This window comes from Salmo salar, chromosome ssa17 (assembly GCF_905237065.1).
Source record: "Salmo salar chromosome ssa17, Ssal_v3.1, whole genome shotgun sequence".
Taxonomy (NCBI): Eukaryota; Metazoa; Chordata; class Actinopteri; order Salmoniformes; family Salmonidae; genus Salmo; species Salmo salar.
In genome coordinates this window covers 31893338-31913353 of record NC_059458.1, presented here as the reverse complement: position 1 = coordinate 31913353, position 20016 = coordinate 31893338, and the positions used below count along the sequence as shown (strand labels likewise).

Genomic DNA, 20016 nt, shown 5'->3' with positions numbered 1-20016 from the left:
GGGAGAGAATGAGAGAGGGGTGAGGGAGAGGGAGACAGAGAGGGAAGATGAGGGTGAGGGGGGATAGAGAGAGAGAGAGAGAGAGAGAGAGGAGAGAGAGAGATATGGGTAGGAGTGAGAGACAGAGAGAGATAGGGAGATAAAGAGAGTGAGACAGAGAAAAAATATAGGAGAGCGGAGAGTGGAGGGGAAAAGAGAGAGAAAGGTTAGACTCAGTACCACTGACCACTTGACAATAAAACCCATTGAGAAGAGAGAAGAGTGCAGTGAAGGAGTGTAGAAGACATGCAGTAATGTATTGTGTGTTTAAAGGTTCCTGTAGGTTCAGCAGGGTTAACATCTATGATTCATCAAAGAAGAAACCAGACAGTGGCTGCATCCCATATGGAACCCTATTCCCTTTACAGTGCACCATAGGTCATGGGGCTCTGGTCTAAAGTAGAGCACTATATAGGGAATAGGGTGCCATTTGGGACGTAAGGAGTAAGACATATCATCGGTGACACGTCCTAGAACATCCTGGAGGATATGATCCATTAGAGGTGTACAGTACTATCATCAGCTCTCTGTAGTGTCCATGTTCTTTATCTATAAGAGGGTTCATGTCTGGGTCTGTCTGAGTGACATGTCCTAGTCTGTTTGGTATGGATCCACCTTTTATTCTCTCTCTCTCTCTCTCTCTCTCTCTCTCTCTAATTCAAGGGCTTTATTGGCATGGGAAATAGGAAACATATGTTAACATTGCCAAAGCAAGTGGAGTACATAATATACAAAAGTGAAATTAACAATTAAACAGTAAACATTACACTCACAGAAGTTCCAAAAGATTAAAGACATTACAAATGTCATATTATGTCTATATACAGTGTTGTAATGATGTGCAAATGGTTAAAGTACAAAAGGGAAAATAAATAAACATAAATATGGGTTGTATTTACAATGGTGTTTGTTCTTCACTGGTTGACCTTTTCTTGTGGCAACAGGTCACAAATCTTGCTGCTGTGATGTCACACTGTGGTATTTTACCCAGTAGATATGGGAGTTTATCAAAATCGAGTTTGTTTTCTAATTCTTTGTAGATCTGTGTAACCTGAGGGAAATATGGGTCTCTAATATGGTCATACATTGGGCAGGAGGTTAGGAAGTGCAGCTCAGTTTCCACCTCATTTTGTGGGCAGTGTGCACATAGCCTGTCTTCTCTTGAGAGCCAGGTCTGCCTACGGCGGCCTTTCTCAATAGCAAGGCTATGCTCACTGAGTCTGTACATAGTCAAAGCTTTCCTTAAGTTTGGGTCAGTCACAGTGGTCAGGTATTCTGCCACTGTGTACTCTCGGTTTAGGGCCAAATAGCATTCTAGTTTGCTCAGTTTTTTGGATAATTCTTTCCAATGTGTCAAGTAATTATCTTTTTGTTTTCTCATGATTTGGTTGGGTCAAATTGTGTTGCTGTCCTGGGGGTCTGTGGGGTCTGTTTGTGAACAGAGCCCCAGGACCAGCTTGCTTAGGGGACTCTTCTCCAGGTTCATCTCTCTGTAGGTGATGGCTTTGTTATGGAAGGTTTGGGAATCGCTTCCTTTTAGGTGGTAGTAGAATTTAACGGCTCTTTTCTGGATTTTGATCATTAGCGGTTATCGGCCTAATTCTCATCTGCATGCATTATTTCTCCAACTCTCATACTCTCTCGTTCTCCTACTCTTTCTGTCTCTCACCTCTACATCTATCTCTATATGAGAACATACATAGGTTTTAATGCACTGGTATGAGAGGGTTTATGTCCCTGCCTGCAGCAGCAATGTGTGTCTGTATTCTGTCTGTAATCTCTCTGAATCCTGTCTGAATCCTGTCTGTATAAGATGCTCCATGGTCTATTTATACCTCTGTGTTTATTGCCTCATTCAGCCTGCTAATAACCTGGCCGACAGGAACCATTTGATATCTCATTACTGCTGATGAGACTCAATCACAGCAACACAATCATCACAGACATGGAACTGCTTCCTCTCTTTCCCTCGTTCTCTCTTTCATCACAGACATGGCACTGCTTCCTCTCTTTCCCTCGTTCTCTCTCTCATCACAGACATGGAACTGCTTCCTCTCTTTCCCTCGTTCTCTCTCTCATCACAGACATGGAACTGCTTCCTCTCTTTCCCTCGTTCTCTCTCTCATCACAGACATGGAACTGCTTCCTCTCTTTCCCTCGTTCTCTCTCTCATCACAGACATGGCACTGCTTCCTCTCTTTCCCTCGTTCTCTCTCTCATCACAGACTTGGCACTGCTTCCTCTCTTTCCCTCGTTCTCTCTCTCATCACAGACATGGAACTGCTTCCTCTCTTTCCCTCGTTCTCTCTCTCATCACAGACATGGCACTGCTTCCTCTCTTTCCCTCGTTCTCTCTCTCATCACAGACATGGAACTGCTTCCTCTCTTTCCCTCGTTCTCTCTCTCATCACAGACATGGAACTGCTTCCTCTCTTTCCCTCGTTCTCTCTCTCATCACAGACATGGCACTGCTTCCTCTCTTTCCCTCGTTCTCTCTCTCATCACAGACATGGAACTGCTTCCTCTCTTTCCCTCGTTCTCTCTCTCATCACAGACATGGAACTGCTTCCTCTCTTTCCCTCGTTCTCTCTCTCATCACAGACATGGCACTGCTTCCTCTCTTTCCCTCGTTCTCTCTCTCATCACAGACATGGAACTGCTTCCTCTCTTTCCCTCGTTCTCTCTCTCATCACAGACATGGAACTGCTTGCTCTCTTTCCCTCGTTCTCTCTCTCATCACAGACATGGAACTGCTTCCTCTCTTTCCCTCGTTCTCTCTCTCATCACAGACATGGAACTCTCTCTCTCTCCCTCTATACAATACCTCTCCTCTCCACCTCTCTCTCTACCTCCTCCTCTCTCCTTCTCTACAGTATCTCTCCTCTCCACCTCTACCTCTCTCTCTACCTCCTCTCTCTCCTTCTCTACAATACTTCTCTCCACCTCTCTCTCTACCTCCTGCTCTCTCCCCCTCTACAATACCTCTCCTCTCCACCTCTCTCTCTACCTCCTGTTCTCTCCCTCTCTACAATACCTCGCCTCTCCACCTCTCTCTCTACCTCCTCCTCTCTCTCCATATCTACAATACCTCTCCTCTCTACCTCTCTCTCATCCTCTCTTCCTCTAGCTCATTCTACTAATCTCTTCTTCTCCCTCTCTTAATCTTCCTCTCCTGCTCTCTCCCTCACTTCCTCTGTCTCACTCCCTCTCTCCCACTCCCTTTCATCCTCTATCTCACTCCCTCTCATCCTCTATCTCACTCCCTCTCATCCTCTATCTCATTCCCTCTCTCTACCTCTCCTCATCCTCCATCTCACTCCCTCTCTACCTCTCATCCTCTCTCACTCCCTCTCTACCTCTCCTTCTAACCCTCCATCTCACTCCCTCTCTACCTCTCATCCTCTCTCACTCCCTCTCTACCTCTCCTTCTAACCCTCCATCTCACTCCCTCTCTACCTCTCATCCTCTATCTCATTCCCTCTCTCTACCTCTCCTTCTCATCCTCTATCTCACTCCCTCTCTCTACCCCTCCCTCTATCTCACTCCCTCTCTCTACCTCTCCTTCTCATCCTCCATCTCACTCCCTCTCTACCTCTCATCCTCCATCTCACTCCCTCTCTACCTCTATCTCATTCCCTCTCTCTACCTCTCCTTCTCATCCTCTATCTCACTCCCTCTCTCTACCCCTCCCTCTATCTCACTCCCTCTCTCTACCTCTCCTTCTCATCCTCCATCTCACTCCCTCTCTACCTCTCATCCTCCATCTCACTCCCTCTCTACCTCTATCTCACTCCCTCTCTCTACCTCTCCTTCTCATCCTCTATCTCACTCTCTCTCTCTACCTCTCCTTCTCATCCTCTATCTCACTCTCTCTCTCTACCCCTCCCTCTCATCCTCTATCTCACTCCCTCTCTCTACCTCTCCTTCTCATCCTCCATCTCACTCCCTCTCTACCTCTCCTTCTCATCCTCCATCTCACTCCCTCTCTACCTCTCACCCTCCATCTCACTCCCTCTCTCTACCTCTCCTTCTCATCCTCTATCTCATTCTCTCTCTCTACCTCTCCTTCTCATCCTCTATCTCACTCCCTCTCTCTACCTCTCCTTCTCATCCTCTATCTCACTCTAATGGCTGATTAATTAGGGCCGATTTCAAGTTTTCATAACAATCAGTAATCGGTATTTTTGGCCACCGATTTGCCGAATCTTTTTATTTTTTACACCTTTATTTAACTAGGCCAGTCAGATTAAGAACACATTCTTATTTACAATGACGGCCTAGAAACGGGGGTTAACTGCCTTGTTCAGGGGGGATTCGTTTTTGCAACCTTCGGTTACCAGTCCAACGCTCTAACCACCTGCCTTACATTGCACTCCACAAGGATTAACAGGCTGACTACTTGTTACGCGAGGGCAGCAAGAAGCAAAGGTAAGTTGCTAGCTAGCATTAGACTTATAAAAAACTATCAATCTTAACATAATCACTAGTTAACTACACATGGTTGATGATATTACTAGTTTATCTAACGTGTCCTGCGTTGCATATGATCAATGCGGTGCCTGTTAATTTTCATTGAATCACAGCCTACTTCGACAAACGGGTGTTGATTTAACAAGCGCATTTGCGAAAAAAGTACAGTCGTTGCACCAATGTACCTAACCATAAACATCAATGCCTAACAGGAATATTTAGACTTAGCCACCCGTTAGATAAAATACGGAACGGTTCTGTATGTCACTGAAAGAAAAAAACTTTTGTTTTCGAGATGATAGTTTCCGGATTTGACCATATTAATGACCTAAGGCTCGTATTTCTGTGTGTTTATTATATTATAATTAAGTCTATGATTTGGTAGAGCAGTGTGACTGAGCGGTGGTAGGCAGCAGCAGGCTCGTAAGCATTCATTCAAACAGCCCTTCGCTGTGCTTCAAGCATTGCGCTGTTTATGACTTCAACCTGGGTGGGTATAATTTGTGGAACGTTCCAACAGGAATCTATTCCAAAAACTTCGTAAATAACAAGGTTTCCAAAAAACAACGCATACAAAGTTGTATAGCGGCAGAATAAGATACCGGGTAGGGAGTGGTCTATTTCATTGCGTTTTTCACTCATCATGTTTATTCCGAAAAATGTCTCTCCTCACATGTCTGTTTGCCTATGGACAAACATTAAGAATAAGCTACGTGGTGAGTTGTTGCCTATTCGGCAGCTAGTTAGCTAGGTTTGTATGCGTTGCTACTTTGTATGCGTTGTTGGTTGGCAACCTTTTACTTTACGTTTTTTGGAACAGATTCCTGTTGGAACTTTCCACAAATTATACCCACCCCTTCAAGCCTGTCAACTCATAAGATTAGGCTGGTGTAACCGATGTGAAATGGCTAGCTAGTTAGCCGGGTGCACGCTAATAGCGTTTCAAACGTCACTCGCTCTGAGACTTGGAGTAGTTGTTTCCCTTCCTCTGCGTGGGTAACGCTGCTTCGAGGGTGGCTGTTGTCGATGTGTTCCTGGTTTGAGCCCAGGTAGGAGCGAGGAGAGGGACGGAAGCTATACTGTTACACTGGCAATACTAAAGTGCCTATAAGAACATCCAATAGTCAAAGGTATATGAAATACAAATCGTATAGAGAGAAAAAGTCCTATAATTCCTATAATAACTACAACCTAAAACTTCTTACCTGGGAATATTGAAGACTCATGTTAAAAGGAACACCAGCTTTCATATGTTCTCATGTTCTGAGCAAGGCACTTAAACGTTAGCTTTCTTACATGGCACATATTGCACTTTTACTTTCTTCTCCAACACTTTGTTTTGCATTATTTAAACCAAATTGAACATGTTTCATTATTTATTTGAGGCTAAATTGATTGTATTGATGTATTATATTAAGTTAAAATAAGTGTTCATTCAGTATTGTTGTAATTGTCATTATTACCAAAAAAGTATAATAATCGGCCGATTCATCGGTAGCGGGTTTTTTGGGTCCTCCAATAATCGGTATCGGCGTTGAAAAATCATAATCGGTCGACCTCTACTCTCTACCTCTCCTTCTCATCCTCTATCTCACTCCCTCTCATCCTCCCTTCCTCTCTAGTCATGATGACATTCAGAGGGACAGATCATTGCAATAGAAAACAATGCCTCATCTATACAGAGCTGTGTGTGGAGTTGTAGCTGGCTGACATGCTGCTAGACTACAGCCACATCTGCCTTCATTAAGACCGTATCCACCAGCCACTGTAATGGATGGCAGAGCAGTTCATAAAGAGCAGAGTAATTGATGCCAGAGTCATCGATCACACCGCCTGTTTTCCCAGCACTGTTACTGCACAAAAGTTGAACTATTTTCCACTTGCGACGCCTGGAGCGCTTTGCCAAAAAATAGTCCACCCACACTATCTGAAAACACTGGAATTAAAGGCTTCAGTGGTACTTTGAAAAGACTCAACCCCCCCTCGCCTAATCCATCAGACAGAGGTAACTGGAGACCAGAATAATGGAAACCATAGAAACTGATGGATGGCAGGGTGGTGTGTTGAGCCCAGAGGGAAGATAAGCGGTTGGTAAACGGAGAGAGACTGCAGTTTAGTTGATGGTGAGGCTTTTTTATTTGGCAGAATCACACAAGGGGTATGTCTGAAATTGCGCTTTACTCCAAATATAGTGAACTACTTTTGAGTGAGTCCATATGTGGGTCCTGGTCAACAGTAGTGCACAACACAGGGAATAGGGTGCCATTTAGGACATAGCCCAACTAGTACTCTATTCCCTATATTGTGCACTACTTTAGACCAGATCCCTATTCCCTATATAGTGCACTACTTTAGACCAGATCCCTATTCCCTATATAGTGCACTACTTTAGACCAGGGCCCTATTTAGGATGCACACTTGTCTTTATAGTCTCCCATTGGAGTGTGAGGTAGCTAGCCATGTTAATGAAGGCCACAGCTGCAGCTCCAACTGGCTCTGTGATGATTCAGTCTGTTCAGTAGACAGACAGACATCACCACAACATCCCTCAGCCCCTGGCCTCATCAACCCTTTCTCTCCCTCTGTGTGCCCCTACTCACTCACTCTCTCTCTCTCTCTCTCTCTGCCCCTGGCCTCATCAACTCTCTCTCTCTCTCTCTCTCTCTGTCTGTGCCCCTAGCCTCATCAACTCTCTCTCTCTCTCTGTGCCCTTGGCCTCATCAACTCTCTCTCTCTCTCTCTCTCTCTCTCTGTCTGTGCCCCTAGCCTCATCAACTCTCTCTCTCTCTCTCTCTGTCTCTCTCTATCTCTGTGCCCCTAGCTTCATTAACCCTTTCTCTTGGAAACTTTCAACACTCTAGAAATAGTTGTATACCCTTCCCCAGATATACAGTACCAGTGAAAAGTTTGGACACACCTACTCATTCAAGGGTTTTTCTTTATTTTTACTCTTTTCTACATTGTAGAATAATAGTGAATACATCAAAACTATGAAATAACACATATGGAATAATGTAGTAACCAAAAAAGTGTTAAACAAATCAAAATATATTTTCGATTTTTGATTTCTTCAAAGTAGCCACCCTTTGCCTTGATGACAGCTTTGCACACTCTTTGCATTCTCTCAACCAGCTTCACCTGGAATGGTTTTCCAACAGTCTTGAAGGAGTTCCCACATACGCTGAGCACTTGTTGGCTGCTTTTCTTCACTCTGCGATCCAACTCATCCCAAACAATCTCAACTGGGTTGAGGTCGGGTGATTGTGGAGGCCAGGTCATCTGATGCAGCACTCCATCACTCTCCTTCTTGGTGAAATAGCCCTTACACAGTCTGGAGGTGTGTTTTGGGTCATTGTCCTGTTGAAAAACAACTCACTAAGCGCAAACCATATGGGATGGCGTATTGCTGCAGAATGCTGTGGTAGCCATGCTGGTTAAGTGTGCCTTGAATTCTAAATAAATCACTGACAGTATCATGAGCAAAGCACCATCACACCACCACACCTCCTCCTCCATGCTTCACGGTGGGAACCCCACATGCAGAGATCATCCATTCACCCACAACGCATCTCACAAATACACAGCGGTTGGAAACAAAAATCTCAAATTTGGACTCATCAGACCAAAGGACAGATTTCCAATCTGTCGAATGTTCATTGCTCGTGTTTCTTGGCCCAAGCAAGTCTATTCTTCTTATTGGTGTCCTTTAGTGGTTTCTTTGCAGCAATTTGACCATGAAGGCCTGATTCATGCAGTCTCCTCTGAACAGTTGATGTTGAGATGTGTCTGTTACTTGAACTCTGCAATCTGAGGTGCAGTTAACTCTAATGAACTTGTCCTCTGCAAGAGAGGTAACTCTGGGTCTTCCTTTCCTGTGGTGGTCCTCATGAGAGCCAGTTTCATCATAGCGCTTGATGGTTTTTGTGACTGCACTTGAAAAAACGTTCAAAGTTCTTGAAATGTTCCGTATTGACTGACCTTCACGTCTTAAAGTAATGATGCACTGTCGTTTCTCTTTGCTTATTTGAGCTGTTCTTGCCATAATATGAACTTGGTCTTTTACCAAATATATATCTTCTGTATACCACCCCTACCTTGTCACAACACAACTGATTGGCTCAAACGCATTAAGGAGGAAAGAAATTCCAAAAATTAACTTTTAACAAGGCACACCTGTAAATTGAAATGCATTCTAGGTGACGACCTCATGAAGCTGGTTGAAGGAATGCCAGAGTATGCAAAGCTATCATCAAGGCTAAAGGTGGCTACTTTGAAGAATCTCAAATATAAAACACTTTTTTGGTTACTACATGATTTCATATGTGTTATTTCATAGTTTTGATGTCTTCACTATTGTTCTACAATGTAGAAAATAGTGAAAATAAAGAAAAACCTTTGAATGAGTAGGTGTGTGTAACGGGCGTTGTATAGAGGGGACCAAGCCGCAGCGTGTTGAGTGCTCATAATTGTAATTTTAATGAAAACAAACACTTTGACAAAAGAAACAAAACGACAGCCAACAGTTCTGTCAGGTACATTAACGAAACAGAAAACAACTACCCACAAAAACCCAGGAAGAAAAACCCCTACTTAAATATGATCTCCAATCAGAGGCAAGGAGGACCAGCTGCCTCCAATTGGAGATCAACCCCCCCCAAAAAACATAGAAATAGAAAACCTAGAACACAAACATAGAAATAGAAAACATAGAAACACACAAAACACCCCTTGTCACGCCCTGACCTACTCCACCATAGAAAATAACCTCTTACTCTGGTCAGGACGTGACAGTGTGTGCAAACCTTTGACTGGTAATGTATACCTCATCACATTCTATCTGAGCTCTACAGACAGTTCCTTGGACTTCATGGTAGTTCTGCTCTGACATGCACTGTCAACTGTGGGACCTCCCTCTCTCTCTCTCTCTCTTTCTCTTTCCCTCTGTCTCTCTTCCCATGTCTCTCTCTTTCCCTCTCTGTCTCTCTTTCCCTCTCTGTCTCCCTCTGTCTCTCTCTGTCTCTCTTTCCCTCTCTCTTTCTCTTTCCATCTCTGTCTCTCTCTGTCTCTCTTTCCCTCTCTCTTTCTCTTTCCATCTCTGTCTCCCTCTGTCTCTCTCTGTCTCTCTCTCTCTCTCTCTACCTCTCTCTACCTCTCTCCCTCTCTGAGGACAAACGAGGATGTAGTGAGGGCAGTGTGCGTCCCTGACTGTAACCCTACAGATCTGTCTCCCTGATAATAACTGACTGAGACATATCACATTGAGAATATCACATAACACACACACTGCCACCAGAGCAATATACATGTATAACACACACACACACACACACACACACACACACACACACACACACACACACACACACACACACACACACACACACACACACACACAGGGAGCCACCAGGCAATATATATCACCAAGCCACTAGGGTGGGCTATATCAAATAGCCACGCAGGAGGAGGAGGACTGATATATTTCACACAGCTAACAGAAGCAACATACTGTATATCACATGACCACATGGGACAAATATATCACCTAGATTCCTAGAAATAAGAGGGGGATATAAATCCCACTCCTATAATGGGATGTTATAGGATGACGTATCACTCAACCACAACAGTTATATCAACTACAAATAAGACAGTGTTTCCCCTATATTTATCTAGCAGCGGTGGCCCTCCGCTACTAAATTGTTGCCACTGCTGCAAAAAATTATGTAATTTTAAATATATATATATATTTCCGCAGATTTTAAATGGATCGTCCTTGGTTCAATGACTGGAAGTCTATGGGAACAGCTAGCATGTTACTGCACTAACATTAGTAGCAATGTACCCCCCTGTTATTATTAAAACAGCTGTGGTTATATCATAACATCACAAATATACCACCCTCAAATAAGGGCATCACAATCACCAATCATAACATGACTGGACAGGGCATAACATCACCAATCATAACATGACTGGACAGGGCATCACAATCAACAATCATAACATGACTTGACAGGGCATTGCAATCACCAATCATAACATGACTGGACAGGGCATCGCAATCACCAATCATAACATGACTGGGCATAACATCACAATCACCAATCATAACATGACTGGACAGGACATAACATCACAATCACCAATCATAACATGACATTGCAGGGCATAACATCACCAATCATAACATGACTGGACAGGGCATCACAATCACCAATCATAACATGACTGGACAGGGCATAACATCACAATCACCAATCATAACATGACAGGGCATAACATCATCAATCATAACATGACTGGACAGGGCATACCATCACAATCACCAATCATAACATGACTGGACAGGGCATGACAATGACATCACCAATCATAACATGACAGGGCATAACATCACAATCACCAATAATAACATGACAGGGCAGGGCATAACATCACAATCACCAATCATAACATGACTGGGCAGGGCATGACAATGACATCACCAATCATAACATGACAGGGCATAACATCACAATCACCAATAATAACATGACAGGGCAGGGCATAACATCACAATCACCAATAATAACATGACAGTGCAGGGCATAACATCACAATCACCAATCATAACATGACTGGGCAGGGCATGACAATGACATCACCAATCATAACATCCTCAATAAACCCAGTTATTAATGCAATTCATATCTCCCAGATTATCTCTTCTCATCGCCAAGGTGACCAGAATCTACTAGGCCGTAGCCAATCAGCATTCTGCTCCACCATATTCCATTGGTGTGTAGTTAGCGCTCTGTGATTGGGACTATTTAACGTCTCAATGAGAGCATGACACCAGGGTCATCATTGATTAGGACGGGACAGATGACAATCTGTCCACTGAATACTGATCCATACTGGACCATGGGACTACGCCACAGTGAACAATATACTGTGGTACCATGGCCCTAACACCATGCTCAACAACACCATGCTCAGTCATGTCCTGCTTAGGCCTGTTTACACACCAACACAGTGCTGTTTATTAACCCTACCAGTCCCGAGGCCACAGCAAAAATCAGCTTCTCATTGATCTGACTTTCATTGATCTGCACGTCCAGCCCTTATATTTACCCTCACAATGAAGTGTTTAAACAGTTTATTTTCAGGACAACCAGGGCTACAAGTAGAACACAAAACTATTTGACATAAACAGTTGTATTCATGAGTTTTAATGACAAATGTCAATACAAAAAACAAGGTCAGCCAAAGCACAAACCTGATCAGAATGAATTTATATGAATGCTGTAAGTACAGAAATACTTTGCTCACTGGGGAAATGAATATCCAACTAGTCAGTGACAACTGTGTGGAGTTTGTGACAGCAACTATGTGAGCTTATTACAATATTATAGACACTATGTCCTGGGATTTCCTATGATCTATGTAGAAGAACCCCTTACAGTATTATAGACACTATGTCCTGGGATTTCCTATGATCTATGTAGAAGAACCTTACCTTCTAACGACTCTTCTGTAGCTTGTGAGGTCATAGACCTAAATATGTCACATGTACGTGTTCCTGAGAGTCTCAGCTTTTCAGAGATGGCTTTAATAGTTTGTAGCTCAAACCAATCTGACTCAACAGACTTTTTTCTCACAAACACAGCTCTAACTCAGCCCTCGTTAGATGATCCAATGTTCTGTAGCCCAAACATACGATGTGTATCCTTTCCTGTAGTCAAATGACCAAATCACCCTCATGTGGCCTCATGGGTTTCTATGTCAAACGGCTTTGTTGTATTTCAGTCTTCTGTAATGTATATAAAGTATAATATTGGGATGAAAACTCAAAATGTAATACATTTCAACTCTATATCTGACATGATACAGGTGTCTTCTTTTGTTAAGTCCATAACCATGTGTGTGAGGTTTATACTTTGTTACAAAGTAGATGTGTTTAAGACTACCAAGAAACACTCTGATTGGCCCTGATTTAGCCCACTGCAGTAAAAGGTTAAAAGGGGTTGGAAGTCCTAAATCACGCCGGCGTGATGACGATGAGATTCACTGGCTTAAACAATAGCACGGGTAATACTGGAACTATTCCTCACTTTTAAACCCAAGTGAAGACTGTAAATACGGCCCTATATTGACATGATATGGGCTTCTGGTTAAATGTCGTAGTAAGAAGATGCCTGAGGGGTTTCAGCTGACATTTTATTATGAACTGGCTCCGTAAAGGTGTCACTTCCTCTCAGCGTCCAGCAGTCTGTGCCCAGGATTTGCTCCGCCTTACTGAAGGGTTAGGGTCTGGGTTAGGGGCCAGGGTTAGGGTCTGGGTTGGGGTCAGGGTTAGGGTCTGGGTTAGGGGTCAGGGTTAGGGTCTGGGTTAGGGGTCTGGGTTAGGGGTTAGGGTCTGGGTTAGGGGTCAGGTTTAGGGTCTGGGTTAGTGGTCAGGTTTAGGGTCTGGGTTAGGGGTCGGGGTTAGGGTCTGGGTTAGGGTCTGGGTTAGGGGTCAGGGTTAGGGTCTGGGTTAGAGGTCAGGTTTAGGGGCTAGGGGTCTGGGTTAGGGGTCAGGGTTAGGGTCTGGGTTAGAGGTCAGGTTTAGGGGCTAGGGGTCTGGGTTAGGGGTCAGGGTTAGGGTCTGGGTTAGGGGTCAGGTTTAGGGTCTGGGCTAGGGTTCTGGGTTAGGGTCTGGGTTAGGGGTCAGGGTTAGGGTCTGGGTTAGGGGTTAGGGTCTGGGTTAGGGCTTAGGGTCTGGGTTAGGGTCTGGGTTAGGGGTCAGGGTTAGGGTCTGGGTTAGGGGTCAGGGTTAGGGGTCAGGGTTAGGGTCTGGGTTAGGGGTCAGGGTATGAATTAGGGGTCAGGGATCTTACCCTCAGCGTCCAGCAGTCTGTCTATACCCAGGGTTTGCTCAGCCTTGCTGAAGGCGTGATCCAATCTCTCCATGGCACTCTTCTGCTTCTCCACAATGCTCCAATCAAACAGCTCGGGCCTGTAGGGAGCGGGAACAGAATGAGCCAATCAGATTCATCCTCTAAACATCCTCTAGCCAATCAGACCACTCTGTTCCAGACTAAATGCCAACAGGTAAAGGTGTAGAAGAGCTGATTGGATGATGACTGAGCAGATTAGAGCTTTTCTTATTGAATCTTGTTCTGAGGACAGCTCTGCCTCGAGGGCAGACACACTTTTGCAATCTTGCCCTGAGCCAGATAAAATAAGGAAAACCCACTGAGGAATTTGAGGGCTAACATCTGACCTGCGACCTGTGGATGAGTGTTATGGATGAATGTCTCTGACCTGACTTGACTGATTAATATTTAAAATAGTGAAAAGTAACGAAATGTTGACTTTCTCTATCAGGAAAGGATGGGGTGTCCACTACCAAGTATTCTGATGAGTTTAACAATGATTCTGTATCTCTCCCTGTGAAATGCTTCCTGAGGCCCGTTGCCTTGAGAGCAGTTAGTGAAATTCTGCAGGTCTATAAAGGAACCAGAAAACAGACGTTACGAGAGCTCCCAATTCAATTCAAATCAAATGTTATTTGTCACGTGCGCCGAATACAACAGGTGTAGTAGACCTTACAGTGAAATGCTGAATACAACAGGTGTAGTAGACCTTACAGTGAAATGCTGAATACAACAGGTGTAGTAGACCTTACAGTGAAATGCTGAATACAACAGGTTTAGTAGACCTTACAGTGAAATGCTGAATACAACAGGTGTAGTAGACCTTACAGTGAAACGCTGAATACAACAGGTGTAGACCTTACAGTGAAATGCTGAATACAACAGGTTTAGTAGACCTTACAGTGAAATGCTGAATACAACAGGTTTAGTAGACCTTACAGTGAAATGCTGAATACAACAGGTTTAGTAGACCTTACAGTGAAATGCTGAATACAACAGGTGTAGTAGACCTTACAGTGAAACGCTGAATACAACAGGTGTAGACCTTACAGTGAAATGCTGAATACAACAGGTTTAGTAGACCTTACAGTGAAATGCTGAATACAAACAGGTTTAGTAGACCTCACGGTGAAATGCTTACTGACAGGCTCTTGGCAATAAACAGGAGGTACCGGTACAGAGTCAAAGTGCAGGGGCACCGGTTAGTCGAGGTAATTGAAGTTATATGTACAGTGGGGGGAAAAGGTATTTGATCCCCTGCTGATTTTGTACGTTTGCCCACTGACAAAGAAATGATCAGTCTATAATTGTAATAGTAGGTTTATTTGAACAGTGAGAGACAGAATAACAACAAAAAAATCCAGAAAAAAACATGTCAAAAATGTTATAAAATGATTTGCATTTTAATGAGGGAAATACGTATTTGACCCCTCTGCAAAACATGACTTAGTACTTGGTGGAAAAATCCTTGTTGGCAATCACAGAGGTCAGACGTTTCTTGTAGTTGGCCACCAGGTTTGCACACATCTCAGGAGGGATTTTGTCCCACTCCTCTTTGCACATCTTCTCCAAGTCATTAAGGTTTCGAGGCTGACGTTTGGCAACTCGAACCTTCAGCTCCCTCCACAGATTTTCTATGGGATTAAGGTCTGGAGACTGGCTAGGCCACTCCAGGACCTTAATGTGCTTCTTCAAGAGCCACTCCTTTGTTGCCTTGGCCGTGTGTTTTGGGTCATCGTCATACTGGAATACCCATCCACGACCCATTTTCAATGCCCTGGCTGAGGGAAGGAGGTTCTCACCGAAGATTTGACGGTACATGGCCCCGTCCATCGTCCCTTTGATGCAGTGAAGTTGTCCTGTCCCCTTAGCAGAAAAACACCCCCAAAGCATAATGTTTCCACCTCCATGTTTGACGGTGGAGATGGTGTTCTTGGGGTCATTGGCAGCATTCCTCCTCCTCCAAATACAGCGAGTTGAGTTGATGTCAAAGAACTCCATTTTGGTCTCATCTGACCACAACACTTTCACCAGTTGTCCTCTGAGTCATTCAGATGTTCATTGGCAAACTTCAGACGGGCATGTATATGTGTTCTTCAGCAGGGGGACCTTGTGGGCGCTGCAGGATTTCAGTCCTTCACGGCGTAGTGTGTTACCAATTGTTTTCTTGGTGACTATGGTCCCAGCTGCCTTGAGATCATTGACAAGATCCTCCCGTGTAGTTCTGGGCTGATTCCTCACCGTTCTCATGATCATTGCAACTCCACGAGGTGAGATCTTGCATGGAGCCCCAGGCCGAGGGAGATTGACAGTTCTTTTGTGTTTCTTCCATTTGCGAATAATCGCACCAAATGTTGTCACCTTCTCACCAAGCTGCTTGGCGATGGTCTTGTAGCCCATTCCAGCCTTGTGTAGGTCTACAATCTTGTCCCTGACATCCTTGGAGAGCTCTTTGGTCTTGGCCATGGTGGAGAGTTTGGAATCTGATTGATTGATTGCTTCTGTGGACAGGTGTCTTTTTTTTACAGGTAACAAGCTGCGGTTAGGAGCACTCCCTTTAAGAGTGTGCTCCTAATCTCAGCTCGTTACCTGTATAAAAGACACCTGGGAGCCAGAAATCTTTCTGATTGAGAGGGGGTCAAATACTTATTTCCCTCATTAAAATGCAAATCAATTTATAACATTTTTGACATGCGTTTTTCTGGATTGTTTTGTTGTTATTCTGTCTCCCACTGTTCAAATAAACCTACCATTAAAAGTATAGACTGATCCTTTCTTTGTCAGTGGGCAAACGTACAAAATCAGCAGGGGATCAAATACTTTTTTCCCCCACTGTACATGTAGGTAGAGTTAAAGTGACAGTGCATAGATAATAAACAGAGAGTAGCAGCAGCGCAAAAGAGAGGGTGGGGGGACGACAATGCAAATAGTCTGGGTGGCCATTTGATTAACTCTTTAGGAGTCTTATGTCTTGGGTGTAGAAGCTGTTAAGAAGCGTTTTGGACCTAGACTTAAGTAAGGCCCAATGAAGTAAGCCCTGGACATTAGTTTGTTTTTGCCCTACGTTTTAACCACACAAACACCTGCATGCACACACAACCCACCCATCTATACTGATGAATATGTGTTAGTGGTGGTAATACAGCGGGTGATGTATTATGTGTGGACTTGTTATTGGGTTTGAGTTGGTTCTTCACGGGTGAGAAAGGATGCACCTTAAATGACACGCAAATAACATTTTCTGAAGTGTACAGTCACGAATTCTGATGGGAATTGTACTGAAAAACAATGTGACCTTGAACAGAGGATGTTTTGAACGTTTTGAAATATTTAGTCTGAGTAAAGGTGAAGAAAGGGAAAGAGCTGACGATCAGCTAGCAGGTCATCTACCCACACGAACCAAAGCAGCGTTCTTCCCCTTCTTTTATTTCCTGTAACCTTTAACCTCTGTGTTAACCTCTGTCCTGACCTTCTGGTGAGGCCGGATCACCCTCACTAAAAAGGCCAGAGGCATGGGGTGAAAGGTGAATGTAATAAGTAATGCAGATATTTCTGACAGAGTGTATTGCTGTTTTGTTTTGTTTTAGTTTCTCTCCCTGAGGGTTAGCCATCTAACTCCCTGACCCTGTACCTCCCTGACTCTGTACCTCCCTGACCCTGTACCTCCCTGACCCTGTACCTCCCTGACCCTGTACCTCCCTGACCCTGTACCTCCTTGACCCTCTACCTCCCTGACCCTCTACCTCCCTGACCCTGTACCTCCCTGACCCTGTACCTCCCTGACCCTGTACCTCCCTGACCCTGTACCTCCTTGACCCTCTACCTCCCTGACCCTCTACCTCGCTGACCCTCTACCTCCCTGACCCTGTACCTCCCTGACCCTCTACCTCCCTGACTCTGTACCTCCCTGACCCTGTACCTCCCTGACCCTGTACCTCCCTGACTCTGTACCTCCCTGACCCTGTACCTCCTTGACCCTCTACCTCCCTGACCCTCTACCTCGCTGACCCTGTACCTCCCTGACCCTGTACCTCCCTGACCCTCTACCTCCCTGACCCTCTACCTCCCTGACCCTCTACCTCCCTGACCCTCTACCTCCCTGACCCTGTACCTCCCTGACCCTGTACCTCCCTGACCCTGTACCCCCTTGACCCTTTACCTCTGCGTTGAGATCACCAAATGTGATGAGGATGTAAAAGTCAACTTGCAAAAGTGTTTTGTTATTTGTTTTAGACTTTTGTATTAAGACTATTGGGAAAATGAATAATTAGTCATACAGTGAATAATTTGTCTTAAATTCCTGTATCCTAAACTGTTGTGGTCTGTCTCCTCTCCAGGTTATGGTGATAGTGACCCCGGATGGTATCTAGATGCATGGAAGGAATCATTTGACCCAGATCAATGTGAGCCTCACCCCCTCTAACCGGTTGAAGTAATGACGTCCACTACGGCCTTGTCCCTCACTAGTTCTACCTGAGACCTGAGGCCGAGCCAGCAACTTGTGTACATGGAAGCTATTGACTGCCTTTCTCTCAGGAGTGCAGCATGAGTCCTGAGACCGAGCACGTGAAGTGAGCATGGAGACATCTTGTCTGCTGATAAAAAATGGACGAGACAAAAATGATGAGACAAAACGGACGAGACAAAACGGACGAGACAAAACAGACAGTGAAGGATGGTCAGGTGAGAGACTCGTCTGGTTGGGTAAATTAGACTATCCCCCAGATATTGACTTTGGGACATCACCAGGGACCACCCACTGTGACAGACATGAGTTACATGTGTGTCGCTGTGAGTAGAAACTGTAAAGCCCTCTGAAGAAGAAAATGAAGAGATGGCAGAAAAATGAGTGTTGGGAGGGGGGGGACAACCTTGCCCATAACTGATTTGGGATTGCCAATATTGTTTATTTTCACACTGGAAAACATATGTAGTAATGTTGACTTGAAATAAATACATTGAGATAGTGATTTGTCATTGGTATACCACAGGACGGTGCATGGCAAAGACAAACAGGGGACTGTTAGGCTACTGTTAAAAGCGAATGGTATAAATGTAAGATGAATCAGGTTTATGTTAATGTTTATAGAACATTGGTGGTGTGAAAATGTATGTGAAGAAACGTGTAGCTGAAATACTGCCGAGAAATGTTTCCAATTCCAACGACAATGAGGATGATGATGAGAACACCCTGCATGAGATGTTTAATGATCAACAATTGACGCAATGTTGTGCCACTCTGCACAACCTCGCTTCACGGTCACTGCCTCCGGACGTTTTGCCTTGTCCAGCGCATTTATTCAAAGCAAGTAGCCTAGTTTAGCCCCAGTGGAGGGGAGTTTTGGTACATGGTGGATGTCCCTTCTCCCACTACCTCTATTCCTTGTTAGAATGATGAATGAGACACCAGTCTCTCATATCATCAAAACACAAAATTCTAGCTGCATATTAAACCAGAGGTTGACCACTCTCTGAGGATAGGGCTCACTATAAAACAGCACTTAGACAGCATTAATGCCCTAAGTGACATTCCTAAGGCAGAAGGCTTTCATTTAGCTATAGGCTCTTTAAAGTGAGGTCACTCTGGCCTTGCAAGTTGGCTTATGTTTTGACCAGGGCCCAGGCACTCGGGAGGCAGTATGTTTTGACCAGGGCCCAGGCACTCGGGAGGCAGTATGTTTTGACCAGGGCCCAGGCACTCGGGAGGCAGTATGTCTTGACCAGGGCCCAGGCACTCGGGAGACAGTATGTTTTGACCAGGGCCCAGGCACTCGGGAGGCAGTATGTTTTGACCAGGGCCCAGGCACTCGGGAGACAGTATGTTTTGACCAGGGCCCAGGCACTCGGGAGGCAGTATGTCTTGACCAGGGCCCAGGCACTCGGGAGGCAGTATGTTTTGACCAGGGCCCAGGCACTCGGGAGGCAGTATGTCTTGACCAGGGCCCAGGCACTCGGGAGGCAGTATGTCTTGACCAGGGCCCAGGCACTCAGGAGGCAGTATGTTTTGACCAGGGCCCAGGCACTCGGGAGGCAGTATGTCTTGACCAGGGCCCAGGCACTCGGGAGGCAGTATGTCTTGACCAGGGCCCAGGCACTCGGGAGGCAGTATGTCTTGACCAGGGCCCAGGCACTCGGGAGGCAGTATGTCTTGACCAGGGCCCAGGCACTCGGGAGGCAGTATGTTTTGACCAGGGCCCAGGCACTCGGGAGGCAGTATGTTTTGACCAGGGCCCAGGCACTCGGGAGGCAGTATGTTTTGACCAGGGCCCAGGCACTCGGGAGGCAGTATGTTTTGAACAGGGCCCAGGCACTCGGGAGACAGTATGTTTTGACCAGGGCCCAGGCACTCGGGAGGCAGTATGTCTTGACCAGGGCCCAGGCACTCGGGAGGCAGTATGTCTTGACCAGGGCCCAGGCACTCGGGAGGCAGTATGTTTTGACCAGGGCCCAGGCACTCGGGAGGCAGTATGTTTTGACCAGGGCCCAGGCACTCGGGAGGCAGTATGTTTAGACCAGGGCCCAGGCACTCGGGAGGCAGTATGTTTTGACCAGGGCCCAGGCACTCGGGAGGCAGTATGTTTTGACCAGGGCCCAGGCACTCGGGAGGCAG

The 20016-nt window shown here is 45.3% G+C and overlaps 1 protein-coding gene across 7 annotated transcripts in view; it reads right to left on the bottom strand.

The window, feature by feature from the left end:
* LOC106592409 (dystrophin) overlaps positions 1-20016 on the bottom strand; it is a 395558-nt gene that overhangs the window by 199991 nt on the left and 175551 nt on the right. For all 7 annotated transcript variants that reach the window (XM_045699454.1, XM_045699451.1, XM_045699449.1 and 4 more), the window contains exon 7: positions 13368-13486. In XM_045699454.1, coding sequence (XP_045555410.1) covers positions 13368-13486 — 119 coding nt within the window. The remainder of the gene's footprint in view (positions 1-13367; positions 13487-20016) is intronic.